The following is a 13914-nucleotide window of genomic DNA, read 5'->3' as shown; positions in this document are numbered from 1 at the left end:
CAGGAGGACTTGCCTACAAAGCGCTGGAGCGAGTGCTTTCTCACCTGGGACCTGCACACACCTGTTCCTTCCTCCGAAAGGAGGTGGCATCAAGACAGCTTCAGACATCCGGGGCTCAAAGGTTTCCCTCCTCCTCAGGGCCTCTCAGGAGGAGGTTCTCTCCACCAGAAGCCGGGTGACGAGGAGGGGTGGGGGGCAGGCTTCCAGGAGATGGTGGACAGGACACCTACAGAGGGAAGGCTTTACTCCACTCGGGAAGATTTGGCGGGGGGGTGGGGGGGGGGGCAAGTCAGGGACCATGTAAATAAGGCGACACACAGGCATTTGTTAACTCCAGGCCCAAAGATTGTCCAGGGACAGTGAAGTGTTCAACGTGCATCCGCCTGGCTCAGCTGAGACGAGTCTGTGATAACACAAACACTGCACCTCAATTTAAGCAAAATTATGACACAGCTAAATTAGGACAGGGAGGGGAAGTGAGCGTGCGAGCGTGTATGGTGGGCAGGTACACGTGGCAGCTAGCCAACTGTGACGTCTGAACCCTGGGAAATGGAGAGCAAGCTGTTATGTAAGCCAGCAGCTCAGCGAGCTGAGGTCTGCCCCCCCCCCACCTCCCCCACCCCTCCAGCCCCTCCAGCCCCACCACCGCAGGGCAGGAGCTTCAAGCCACAGCTCCAAGGGGCGGAAGCTGTGGGGCAGGGGCAGGCACGGACTGCTAATTTCAACAGGCGTGGGGTGCCCCATGCCTCTTTTTTTTTTTTTTTTGTCCCAGGCATCTTAGACCTTACACATTTGACTTTAACCCTTTTGTTATGAGTTTGTCGACAGCTTTCTCCGGGTTCCTTGCTGCTTGATACATCTTTTGCATTCTTTTCTTTTCAGCTCTTCTTTTCTGTTTGAGTCTGCCTCTTGCAGACGAACATGAGGCACCCTTCCCCCAAACGTTCTCCCAGTGGTTATTTTAACCTATTTGTACTTCTTGTAATCACTCTAATTTGTGGGCTGATTTCTGTCATCATATTTCCTACTTCCCATTTACTATCCCTTCATTAGTTTCCTTTTCTCTCTCTAGCTCCCCATTTATAGATTGAACTTTCATATGCTTTTGTTCTTTCGGGGTTGCCTTTAGCATAAGTCCTTTTCATGTTGGTTTTATCTGATTTATTAGACTTATCAGTGTTGGCATTTCCCCAACAAGACTTGCCCCCCAGCCCTAACCGGTTTGGCTCAGTGGATAGAGCGTCGGCCTGAGGACTCAAGGGTCCCAGGTTCGATTCCAGTCAAGGGCATGTACCTCGGTTGCGGGCACATCCCCAGTGGGGAGTGTGCAGGAGGCAGCTGATCGATGTTTCTCTCTCATCGATGTTTCTGACTCTATCCCTCTCTCTTCCTCTCTGTAAAAAATTAATAAAATATATTTAAAAAAAAAAAAAAAGACTTGCCTCCGGCATATGCGTGGGTCTTCTGGTTCCCTGCCCCCCTCCCCCCCCAATTGCACATTGATTTGGTCTAGAAGTTGAGTCCTGGATGGCACAGGTTCTTGTCTTTGTTCCTAGCTTTTTAAAAGAGTCCTCTTTAAAGTTTACTGGGATTTGGTCGCCATCCTTGTCATGTCTTGCAGCCTGGATGTGTTTCTCTTCGAGTGATTCCCCCAAAGTGTTTTCCTTGTGGCTCTGGGTGTGGAATCTTCCTTGGTCCCCCCGTGCTGAAATGTTGTTACACCTTCACATCTGGATAATAATTGGGCTGAATATACAATTTTAGGTTCAAAGTTTTTACCCTTCAACATTGAAAAATATTGTCGTGTGGTTTGCAGTGTCCTTGTGGCTGCTGGTGTGGAGCAAGCAGCCTGAAGTGTTCGATTCCCGTTCGTTCTTGCCATCTCTCGCAGCTTTGGGATTCTTTCTTTGGCTTTGATATTCTTACATTTCTTTCTTTTAAAAAAAAGATTTTCTATTGATTTTTAGAGAGAAAGGAAGAGAGAGGGAGAGAGAAACATCGATATGATCTGCTGCTTCCTGCACGCCCCTCACTGGGGATCGAGCCCCCAACATGGGCATGGGCCCTGACCAGGAATTGAACCAGCAGCCCTTTGTGGCACAGGACAAGCCACACCAGCCAGGGCAGATATTTTTAAATGTCACTGTGTCCTTTGCCCATGTCACCTGTGTGGTGCTCTGCGCTCTGTCCCTTTGAGCTGTTCTGTCGTTCATACAACCTTGTCCCTTCTGAGTCATTGTTTCATCGACTGGAGCTGCAGTTGTCCAGGTGCTGGCCCTTCTACGCCATCCTCTCCTGACCGGCTTCTCTTATATTCTGTCTGGCACCCCCTCCCCGGCTGCCTCAGGGGGTGGTAGGCCCATCAGTCCAAACCCCTCAGCTGTTTTCCCTTTCACCATTTTCATTCCTAGTATTTCCAGTTGATTTGTTTGTACCATTTTTTTGTTCTTGTTTCATTTGCTGGTAGCTTTTCTTACCTCCTCAAATATCTGTATTTGAATCATGCTTGTCTCAGCTCTTTGGCGTCTGCTCTGTGCTGCCCACGTGCTGGGCATCTCCCGGGCTCCTGTGCGCTCTGTTCCTGCAGGTGTCTGACAGTAGCTCCTCTGGTTAGCTGTGTGTGTTAGCTGAGGGTCAAGGGTCAGAGAGGAGGGGAGGGAAGGTGCTGGGTGGTGGTTTGCCTCCCCTTTAGAAAGGGGCACAGTAGGAGGAGCCCCTGGCCTGGGGTTTGCAGCCGAAGAGGAGGAGAGGTGGGTACCTGGAGGGCAGCTCAGCTTTGCACCTCCAGCCCTGCCCTGTGGTCCCACCAGGCAGAGGCTGTCCCCAGACAACGGAGAGGGGCAGCAGTGTAACATAGAACAGATTTCTCCCACCTGTTCTCTGCCTCCCCAAAGCCCCTGCAGGTTGCAACCTCCAGTCTCCTCCTCACCCAGCCCAGGCCGCCTTGGGCGACTGGGAGGAGTTGGGGGCCCACCTGCCCATCTTTGTGGCCCTCTCACCCTCAGACAATTGCATCCTTCAGGAACTGCTCTCAAGCGCTGTGGCTGCTTCATGGCAGGGAGTCAAGCCTGAGTGTACTGTTTGTGGGATCTATAAACAGCCAGTGATTCCGCTCCCCAAGCAGGAACGCCGTTCGCACGCACGCTGGCTGGCCGAGGAGAGGCCCAGCGAGTGATCTGGCTCCAGGAGGCCGAGCCAGCTGCCTGACACCCGCGGGTTGGTGCCCGCTTGCTTGCTGGCTCGCGTGACTAGCGGGCCTTGGCCTTGTGTTGTTGCTTGGTGACCTTGGCAACGGCTCTCAGGGGACTTCTCTGCTCCCCGCTGCCCTTTATTCCGGAGGAGCAACAAGGGGCTGTGAGAATTGTTCCTTTTCCCTCTTTTTTTCCTCTGCCATGACCTTGACAAATCCATCTCTGAAATGCTTGCTGCTTATTTTTTTTGCCACAGGACTGGAAGAGATCAGGATATTCAAGGGATTGGTCAAAGGAAGTCCTGGCTTTCTCAGATGTCCCTTCTCCCCCAAAAGGGGCTGAGGGTGGCAACAGTGTCAGTGGCCAAGCCGGCCTGGAGGCATGGGCACCTCAGACCCTATCTGTGAAGTGGCAGGTGCACGTTGCGTGATGTTCGGTAATTGAATGTAGATGTGATTATTTTCCCCTTTTAAAAAAGTGCAGCCTTAAGCTTGGGGCCAAATCCCTTTTTCCACTTGGAAAAGTGATCTCATTTTCCATGTACCATGTTTAAAAAAAAACACACACAAAACTCTTGTAGGATTAAAAAGAGAGAGAGAAAACAAACAAATGCTTGCGATGCGTATTTGAAGGATGGTCCCACATGTGTAAAAGTATTTGGCGCGAGGACTCTGGACCAGAAAGTCAATCTGATATTGAATCCATATGACTCGGCAAACAGCATTTTATGGTCTTTCATCTTTTTTTTAAAATTTCTGCTTTGTGAGTTAAAATTAAGGTTGTTTTGGTTGTGACTAATCTCATAAAATCTTTTTTAAGAAGGCATTTTATATGCTCAAGCCTTGAGCATTTCTTTGCTCTTTGAACTATTATTAGTAGGACATCAGTACGCTGCAACCTCAGCATTGGGAGAAGCTGTGGGGGAACCGGTGCCAAGCCCGGGTGCCCACTTCCTCTACCCGGGCTGCTCCCCAAGTTGATGGGCATGGAGGATGGGGCTGCCCAGAACCTGCAGGTGGCTGCACCCCTTCAGCTTGCCCAGGAGATGGACTTGAGGTCCCTCGAGGTCACTGTTGTCCAGCACTCGTGTGTGATTGGACTCTGACCACTGCCCTTTTAGCGTATGTTCCCTGGACCACACAGCCTGCTGATTACATCAGGTTTTCACTTTTTAGCGATTTGCTGTGGTCGCCAATAGTTGCTCTGAGAGTCTATTACAGTTGACACCTTACCTTCCAACACCTTCTTGGTGGAGCCCAGCATTGCCCCACCCTACCTCTGCCCAGATCCTGGGGATGGTGCTGCAGGGGACTGATGGAGTCGATGTTAGATGGGCAGCCTGCAGGGTCCCCCATCCTGGGATGTTGTTGCTGGCTCCTGATCAGGCATCAGCCGCTGTGGTGACAGCACTCTATCCACTGAGCACCTATGAGAGCCAGGCATTGAGCTTTCCTGGTTTGTCTGAGCGTGCCCCTGTCACCACCTGGGAACTGGATGGTGCCAGCCCTGTTCTCCCTGCCCAGGCCTTGAACCCACATCCCCCATCACTGCCAGCCCCAGAGCCTCAGCTGTGCCCAGGTCCTGCCAAGCACGGGGTGGGAACGATGCGTGCACGAGTTCCCATCAAGTCCAGGTGAGCGGGAGCGCTGGGGTTTCTGAGATGAAGCACGTTGAAGCCATCACAGGACGGCCATGAGATGCAGGCTGCGTGCCAGGGCACCATCTGTTCTTTTACGAAGATTTCCAGCTCTGTAGGGTGGCAGTGCGTTTAAACCTCCGGATGAACCTCTTATATCCCAGCAGAGTGGCAGGGAAGAGCCAAGTGTTGTTGGAATGAATGTCATTCTTACCTCAGATACCTTGCTTCTTGAAAATACACTCACTGTCTTACTGGTACCCCCATCGTCACAACAGCATCATTCACAGTAGCCAGAAGTGGAAGCAGCCCAAGTGTCCATCGATGGGTGAATGGAGAAGCACAATGTGGTCCATCCACACACTGGAACATTACTCAGCTCTAAACAAGGAAGGAAATTCTTATATACGCTACATGAACCTTGAGGACATTATGCTGAGTGAGATAAGCTGGTCCGAAAAGGACACATCCTGTGTGAATGTGAGACCCTTAGAGTTGTCCAGTTCATAGAGACAGAAGGTAGGAGGCCAGGTGCCAGGGCTGGGAAAAGGGAATGGGGAGTTAGTGTTTAATGGGCACAGAGTCTCAGTTTGAGAAGATGGAAAAGTTCTGGAGATCATGGTGGGTATGGCTGCACAACAATGTGAATATGCTTGATGCCAACAAACTGTGCACTTAAAAATGGTTAAAGTGGTGAGTTTTATGGTATGTATATCGTACCACAATTTAAGAAATTTAGTTTAAAAAACTGTCATAAAAAATGCACGGCCTTGGCTGGGTTGGTGGTCTGAGGGACACAGAAATCTGGCCATAGTGGGTCCCAGTGTGGTCACAGGTGCTAATGGTAAAGGCTCTTAGAGACAACCTCCGGGCTGGGGCAAGTGGATGAGCCGGCCTTAGATTTTTAGGTAAAATGTCTCTGAAGTGGCCCAGGACACAGCTGTGGGGAACATCCACACTCAGTGACTGCCAGGCAGGGAGCTGAGCCTTGGAGCCCAGGACTGATCTGTTTAGGAGAACACCCACATAGTGCAGCTTTCATACCCTCCACTCGGCCCGCTTCATGTCCCAGCGTCTGACCCAAATGCCAGGGTAAGAGCTGTGTCCTGTCTGCACTCATCAGACCAAGCAAATCGGGTCTTTAAATGATATGAACAAGAAAATCTCAAATATTTCGCAGGCTTTTCACTAAGAAATACTGTGTGCCTGAGAGCAGAGGCCCTGGGGAGACTGTGGCACATTCACAAACTCCGGAATAACCCCATAGGACGAGGCCCCGGCAGACACTGCACGTCCCACTCTACTCGGCGATGTTAGGACAGTGGGACCAGGCACTTCTCTGTGGAGCCGCACAGAAATTGAAACGACAAATAGCACAGTCTGTTTAGTTCCCGGAGACACTGTGGCGGACGCCTATGTTGCACGGGTCAGCTTCCCACTCTTTAGAAGTACATCGGGGTCCAGGGATGGGTTGCTGATAATGGGCTTCGGGGTGATTTGTGGTCATCGTCTCTGGCTGGACCATTTAAAGTGGCCACCGCAGCTGCAGTGCCGCATGAGCTGGGATTTCTTGTTCAGAAAACTCAGCACGAGGGTCTAAATCACGCTGTGAAGTCACTGCCCTGGTGTTTGCATCTCTGAGTCAGGAAAGTGATCTGAACCATTGAAATAAGGCAACAAGCCCAGCCAGAGTGGGGCTCAGTTGGTTGAGCATCGTCCCATTCACCGAAAGGTTGCCGGTTCGTTCCCGGTCATAGCACATACCTGGGTTGCAGGTTTCACCTCTCTCTGTCTCTCTTTCCCTCTGTCTCTTGTTTTCCTTTCCTCTCTCTAAGAATGTCCTTGGGTGAGGATTAGGAAAGAAGATAAAAGGGAAGGGAAGGGAAGGGAAAGGAAGGGAAGGGAAGGGAAGGGAAGGGAAGAAGGTAACAACTTGGATGGCACCTTTCCATTCAAGGATCATCCAGGAACTTAATTTTGCATCTAACAGCCACCAGGTCCTGACTGCCTGGGGTCATCTCGCTTCCCAATAGTTTTTACGCTGGTTTTAACACCTCACTGCTTCCCTCTCGAGTAGAACTGTATTTTCATGAGCACCGTGGCCTTTCCTTTCTGAATGATGCCTTCATGGTTGTTGAAGTGTTGGAACGAGGAGCAGTCAGGCTTCACTCTCTCCGTCCACATAACCAGTTGTCCCAGATACGTCTGTGTAAAGGACTTCCTTCCCCCACTGGCCTGAGCCAGCGCCTCCACTGAACACTGCCTGTCTGTCCGTCCGTACACCATGCAGCCTTAGTTACAAAGGCCTTCGAGTCAGTCGGGAAGGCAGTCAGCATAAGTCCTGTAGTTTGGTTCTTTACCAAGATTGCTTTGGCAGTCTGGGCCCTTTGTGTTTCCATATAAATTTTAGAATTAGCCTGTCAATTTCTACAAAAAAGAAAAACTCTACTGTGATAGGATTGAGATTGCTTTATATCGATAGATTAATTTAGAGGAACTTTCCATCAGGAACTTGCATATCTCAGTGTGCTTACATCTCCTCTCTGTACTGTCATTGCTTTCGGCATGTAGGTCTTGCACATGACTTATTAGATTTTTTCCTAGGTTATTTATTTTTTTAATCTTTATTTCATCTGGGCTTGAAGTCGTCTTTGTGCGATAGTTTTGATTACAACTTCAATTTGTTTAATAGATATTGGGCTATTTAGATTTTCTAGTTCTTTTTACATGACTTTTCTTAGTGTTTTTCAAGAAATGTGTTCATTTCATTTAAATTGCTTACTTCATTGAATATCAGTCTTACTATTCTTTTAATAGCTGTAGGATCTGTAATAATGTAGTCTTTAAAATTCCTGGTGTCAGTAATTTGTGTTTTCCTTGATCAAGCTTGCTAGAGGTTTACAATTTTATTAATCTTTTCGAAGGACCAAAGTTTTATTTTATCGATGACCTTTACTATTTGACTGCTTTAGAAAAATTTCCTTGATTTTTACTCTTATTTTTACTTTTCTTTCCTTCTACTTACCATGGATTTCATTGGCTTTGTTCCCTAGTTTCTTGAGGGAAGGTTCTATACTTTTCCTTTTGAAACAGTCATTTTAGGCTCACTGGGACTTCATGTTGCCTTTCTGCTTATAAGTAACTTGAAGTTTACCAGTCTCCTGTGTCCTCATCAAGTCGAGGGCAAGGGTTGTTCAGCTTTGCTTGTTCCTGTTGCTCTCCATCATGTTTTAGATGTGTGGGGATTGGATCTCTGTGTCTGCCATTATCCCAGGCTGCCTAGAAATATCCAGTCTCAGTAATTGAAATGCTCTTAGAAGTTTATAAACCCTAATGGGAAGATTAGCACATGACCTACATGGACAGTTCACCGAAGAAGAAATACAAGTTACCGATGACTGTATGAAATGTTTTCAATCTCATTGATAATGAAAGAAATGAAAATCCTAGTAATGATAAAATAATTTATCACTCATCAAATTGGCAAAGGTTTAAAAAAGAACATTAAAAAAGGGAAAATACCCAGATTGTCAAGAATTAAGAGAAGTATTATGATATACTGTGGATGGCCACACGCTTAATGAATGTTAATTTAAGTCTCTAAATGTCTGTGTTTTAAAGATGCAAGTTGAAATATTTATGAACTCCACTGACTGGGTGTCTCAACCTCCCTCACCTCCAGCTTCTGTGCTGGCAGAATGGAGTAACAACGGTTCCTGCCTCATGGAGGCGACGTGAAATCAAATGAGACGTTCCACGTAGGACGCCTGACACCCATGGGTACCCACACAGTGTGTGCTGTCCTTACTTTATCATGGTGATGGTGAGGATGAAGGAGAAGATGATAGATAGATGGTAGATAGATGATTGATAAATAACTAGATTATAGATAGATAATAGAAAGATAGATGATATGTAGATAATAGATAAATAATAGATAATAGATTGTAGATAGATGATAAATAGAATGCTTATTGGTCATGCAGTTAGGTTCTATGTGCATCTTCGCTAGTGACGTCTCTGAAAGCCACTGCAGGATGATCGAGAGGGCTTGCTTTGCAAATGGAGACTTTAAGTCAAGTACAAGAGCCACATCCCTACTTTTCTTCACACACACAAAGTCTACAATAATTATGGATATAACACATTTAATCATCATAAAAGCATTGTGAATACCAAACACAAGCAAATTTAAAATCAAGATGAAATGGATGCATAGTTACAAAATATTTTAAGATGCCGAAACTTATATTTAAATAATTTAGGCCTGAATATGCTAACAGTCATTAAATAAGTGAGATAGTACTAAGATCTACCCATTTTCATTTACCATCTCCCCAGAATACACCCAAACTGGAGGATCTAAGAGGTGAGGTGAACCAAACTCTCACAGAACACATGAACCCCGTCTTACATAAATGGGTCCAGAAAAATGAAAGCAGGGGGAGGGGACCGACTCATGCCTGATGATTATGTGTACTTGACCCCCAAGTTAGAGAAGCGTGCAGTCTGGCTTTTCCTTAAATATGGAATACATTTATGAAAAATTGCCCAGTGAAGTGAGTCAATTCACAGCATTTAAAGTTACGATCAGATATGTTTACCCCATGTAACATTCCCATTCTTCATTGGGAAACCTGTTCCTGTAAGTCACCACATTAATAGACTAACAAAAATGTTTGCGGTTATTTCAGTAGATATAGAAATAGCACTTGATGGAATTCAACACTTTTTCATGATAAAACCCTTTAGGAAAACCAGAACACAGTAAAGAAGAAGGTGAACGCGTGAGGAAGTCACACAGGTGAAATGAAAGGCTTGTGTTTAGTTTCAGGTACTGATGGGGTGTCATCTTGTCCTGATGATGTTTACTTGTTATAAAGCAAATTTGTAATCATCGCAAGAACAGGAACCCAAGTCTTTTTTTTTTTAATTATAAAGGCAGTATTTATTAAAATACATTTCATTTTCAAAATTGAGCTATCAGCTATTAAAGTGTGTGTACATTTGGGGGGGGGGGGTACCTTGTATATAGATTTATAATTATATACTTAAAAGTTAACTTTCTTAAAAGAATACTTCTCATTTCATGTGCCATGCATGCACTGATACTTTTTATTCTATTTTACTTTATTAAAGGCTAATTTAACCTCCTAAATTGATTCACGATCCACACTAATGGGTGGTAACTGTATGAAAAGTACTTTAGGTGCTGTTCTCTGAAACAAGTAGTAGTGAGACATAACCAGTGATGTGCTTTGGAAAGATAAAATTAAGCAGCAGCAAAAACGATGAGAAAAAAGAGGAGAATGTAACGATAATACAGGAGAGTGAATGGGAATGAAGAGAGCATTTCAGGGGCTTTTGTTTAACATAGAATAATGTGAACTTACTGACTGGGTATGCAAGGAAAAGGAGACAGCAGAGCCAGAGACAATGCTGTGATTTCCAGCCCAGGCGGCTGGTCGCATGGAGTGCCTGTAAAAGGAATGGGGAAGTCAGGGAGAGGCAAGTATATGTGTGTGTAAGATTATCAATTCTATTTTGAACAAAGAATGTTTGTAAGATTCGGAGAAAATCGATAGTAGGTAACCTGACTGTAGCACAGAAATTAATATTAGACCCAAACAGAAATGCATGGTTTAACCCAAAAGGGTAGTTCAAGTTATAACTGAAGATGAGATACCCCAAAAATAAAGAGAGGGGGGAAAAAGTTTATCTTTATGTTTAAGAGAAGGAAAAGGAAGAGACGTTCCATAGGGAATGAATTAAAAGCGGCAAATGCTCCTTAGGTGGAGAGCTCAGGGCTGAGAAAACAGCACTGGATTTAGCTAATAAGAGTAAGAGGTATCATACTTGAGTGAGTGGTGGGGGAAGCCAAATTCAAAACGGTTAAGCGTGAGCGATGGTTAGAAAATGAAATAAATTCAAGTTTGTCTAGGCCCTTCCCGGATCGTCTCATCCCAGAAGCACTGGTTAGATGTGTAGTCATAGGGCTCTTTGGGGGGCGGGGATGGTGTCTGCGGCCTCCAGACAGTGATCTGGATGATTAAGTTGAGCTTTTCGTGGATAAGTGTTCTCTAAGGCCCAGGCTAGCATCTGCTTGTTAGCCTCTTACGCGCTGTCAGCGGCCCGCATCAGCGCCAGGGTGGTCCCCACCCCCCTCCGCGCTCTGGGCCTGGCCGTGGAAGGCAAGGCAGCGAGCATTTCTTGGGCGGTGAGGTGGGCGCCGCGCATAATCAGGCGGTGCCCGTCTCCCAAAAGCATATCCACGCAGGGTTCGGAGCCGTCGTGCCTAACATCCACAATCACGGAGCATTTCAGGTTGGTGGCGCGGACCTTCTCGCGGCTCACCGCCTGGAGGAAGGTCCTCGTAGACTCCACGTTGTTCGGAACCCAAGTCTTGAACCTCATAAACCATGACCAAGTGCCCATGTCATCTGCTAACTGGGGACCTGTTGCAAAATGGTCATAAATAAATGGAAAGGAAGCATTTCTGGGGATTATGAATGCAGACTACAAAGCAGGGGAGAAAAGGTTGGAAGCTCAAGCAAAACGATGCTTGTACTTTTTCATTTCGAGTGATTGGATGAGTGTATCTAGAGGCCAACTCGATTTTTATTTCTTCCAGTCCCTGGACGGCTTTGCTCTGGTGGTGAGCGCAGAAGGGGTGATATTTTATGCATCAGCAACGATCGCGGACTACCTGGGCTTCCACCAGGTGAGCAAACCCTCTCTCTGCCGTGTGATAGGTCCTGTGAACCTGTGGATGCTCATTGTCTTCAAGGTTTAAACATCTCCAAAGTCTGCTTTTCTTATCACAGAGGTTTTAGCAGGTAAGCATTTCCACACCTCAGCTTTGTCTGAGGCTCAGTCACGGCAAGAGGTGTGACGTGTCCAGGGTGTCCCGGATCTAAAGAGCAGCGATGGTGCCGACTGTGGCACAGCCCCCACACTTGTCATGCTCTGGCCAGCCCTTGCCAGCAGCATGGATGTCTTAAACACCAGGACAAAGTGTGTTCTGGAAACACCCTCTTGGATGCTCAGATAATCCACTTGGGACGTTACCGCAGACCAGCCGGGGGGTGGTTCCAGACATTGGGGCCAAGAGCTGCGGCCGAGGCCCATCAAATGCTGGGATCCAGAAGGGCAGCTCCTCTAAGAAAAGGTGCAATGAGAAGTCCCACCCAAAACCCAGGAAAGGAAAAGGACCCTTCTCTGTGACACTCCTGAGAGGCGTCCCCACACCAGCCCCACTACAGGGGAGGCTGCCTGGGCTGTTTGTCCCCTTGGCTGCACTCAGCAGTGTGTGACATACAGCATGCCCAGATCCTGAGATGAGTCTCTCATTCCTAGGACAATACAAGCACCAGGCTTGGCCAGCTTAGCCCTGGTGCCCTCCCATTCCCCTGTCCCCTCCTGTACACCCAGAAGCTCTGGGGTGCCTCATTTACACAGTGCTCTTCACCCCTAAGTGCCAGTAGATTGGTGGGCACGGCTGGGGTTAATGGCTCGCTCACTGGTGGACAGGGCAAGAATATGGACACGACTTGATTCCAGCCCCCAGGTGGTGAAGATTTAACGGACTTCCCTCAATTGCCTGCGCAGGACTGAGTCTAGAGAGATGCTGTTTGGTTTGCCTTTCCGTGCTGTCACCAAGAGTTGCCCCATGAATTCTTTAGCCGTTATTCGGAGGTCTTAGCGCAGACGTTGGCTCGGTGATCAAGGCAGGGGTCCTGTAGAGCAGCCTTGGTTCCAGGTCTGAACTTGTCATTGGACCTTTGTTTTATTGGAGCTTGGTTATTTCCCTCCAAGAGTTAGAAGTAAAAAAAGAAAAGTTTTGCCTTTTATTATAAGGAAATTGTTTCCAAATGCCATTAAATCAGGCATCAACTCTAATTTATGCAAAATATTTCATAAAAATCTGAGAACAGCTTTGTGCTATTGTGAGCTCCTTGTGCAAAATGATTTACAAAGTCAGGAGCCAGATTCTTCCTATCACAGCCTGAGCCCATTGTCTATCTCAGGCCCAGCACTTTTTGTGGTGAATATATAGGTTTAGGCATATATTTCAGTTGCCATTTTTTTGATTGAAGAAGTTGTCTGTCCTTGCACAGGGCAGCAGTGGGGAGGCTGTCCCCGTGTGAGCCACGGTGCCTGTGGAGCGTGTTGACTTTGCACGAAAAAGTAAAGATGATAACTGCTGGCATGAGGATTTTGTTCAAGTAATGCTTTTATTCTTAACTCCATAATGATGGTTTAGAGCTAAAATAATGGCTGCTTTTACTTGATCAAAGCCATGTTTTTGTCTATTTGAATAATTGTTATATTATTCTCTGCCTTCCACACATTTTTCCCACCATTTACTTCTCTTGACCTCACTTCCTAGGAATCAAGCTCTAGGAGATTAAGAAAGAAGAAGGGTGGTCAGACGTGCCACACTAATTATTACAATACAGGTCCTTGTTTCCTCAAACTGAAAAAATTCACATTTAATGTCTTCAAATTGGCCTTAGCCAGGAATGCCTTTTCCAGTTTTATTATGCCCTCCTCTAAGTTCATCTGTCCCCTGTTTTGGTTGAGCTGCAGACTCATACCTTGCATGTTAATTCCACACATTCCTTTCATTAATAATTACGGTGTGACGATGACAAACGGCACCCAGGGAGACCTGTGGGCAGCCCACTACCTTCTGGGTTCTGTAAAGCTTGGTCACCGACTAAAACTCATGAGGGAATAATGTGCACCACAGGGAGAACCATGACTGCTCAGTGCTCAGAGGTCAGCATACTCTTTTCCTTAAACAAAGCCATAGAGGGGAAAACGCCATCTATCTGCAACAGGATGGAAAAACAACCAATTCTCAGTAAGGACTCAACCACACAGAGAACATAAAACAATCTTTAAAGAAATTAAAGAAGATCCAGATAAATTAAGGGATAGGCCATATTCATGAATTGGAGGACCCAATCTATATATATAAAAGGCTAAGTGACCAACTGTCCGTCTGACCGTCTGACTGGCCAGTACACATGACACACACTGGCAATTTAAAAATAAATGTTGACTCGTGCATGCAAGATACAT

The 13914-nt window shown here is 46.6% G+C and overlaps 1 protein-coding gene across 1 annotated transcript in view; it reads left to right on the top strand.

Moving 5' to 3' along the window:
- Nucleotides 1-13914, top strand: part of AHRR (aryl hydrocarbon receptor repressor) — a gene marked incomplete at its 5' end in the record, with an annotated part of 65992 nt that overhangs the window by 38114 nt on the left and 13964 nt on the right. The window contains one exon of the mRNA XM_081090394.1: nt 11459-11548. Within this exon, the coding sequence (XP_080946520.1) occupies nt 11459-11548 (90 nt within the window). The remainder of the gene's footprint in view (nt 1-11458; nt 11549-13914) is intronic.

This window comes from Myotis nattereri (assembly GCF_964212035.1).
Source record: "Myotis nattereri genome assembly, chromosome: 4".
NCBI classification, from domain to species: Eukaryota; Metazoa; Chordata; class Mammalia; order Chiroptera; family Vespertilionidae; genus Myotis; species Myotis nattereri.
The sequence above is the reverse complement of the archived record's forward strand: the minus strand, read 5'-3'. Positions and strand labels throughout refer to the sequence as shown.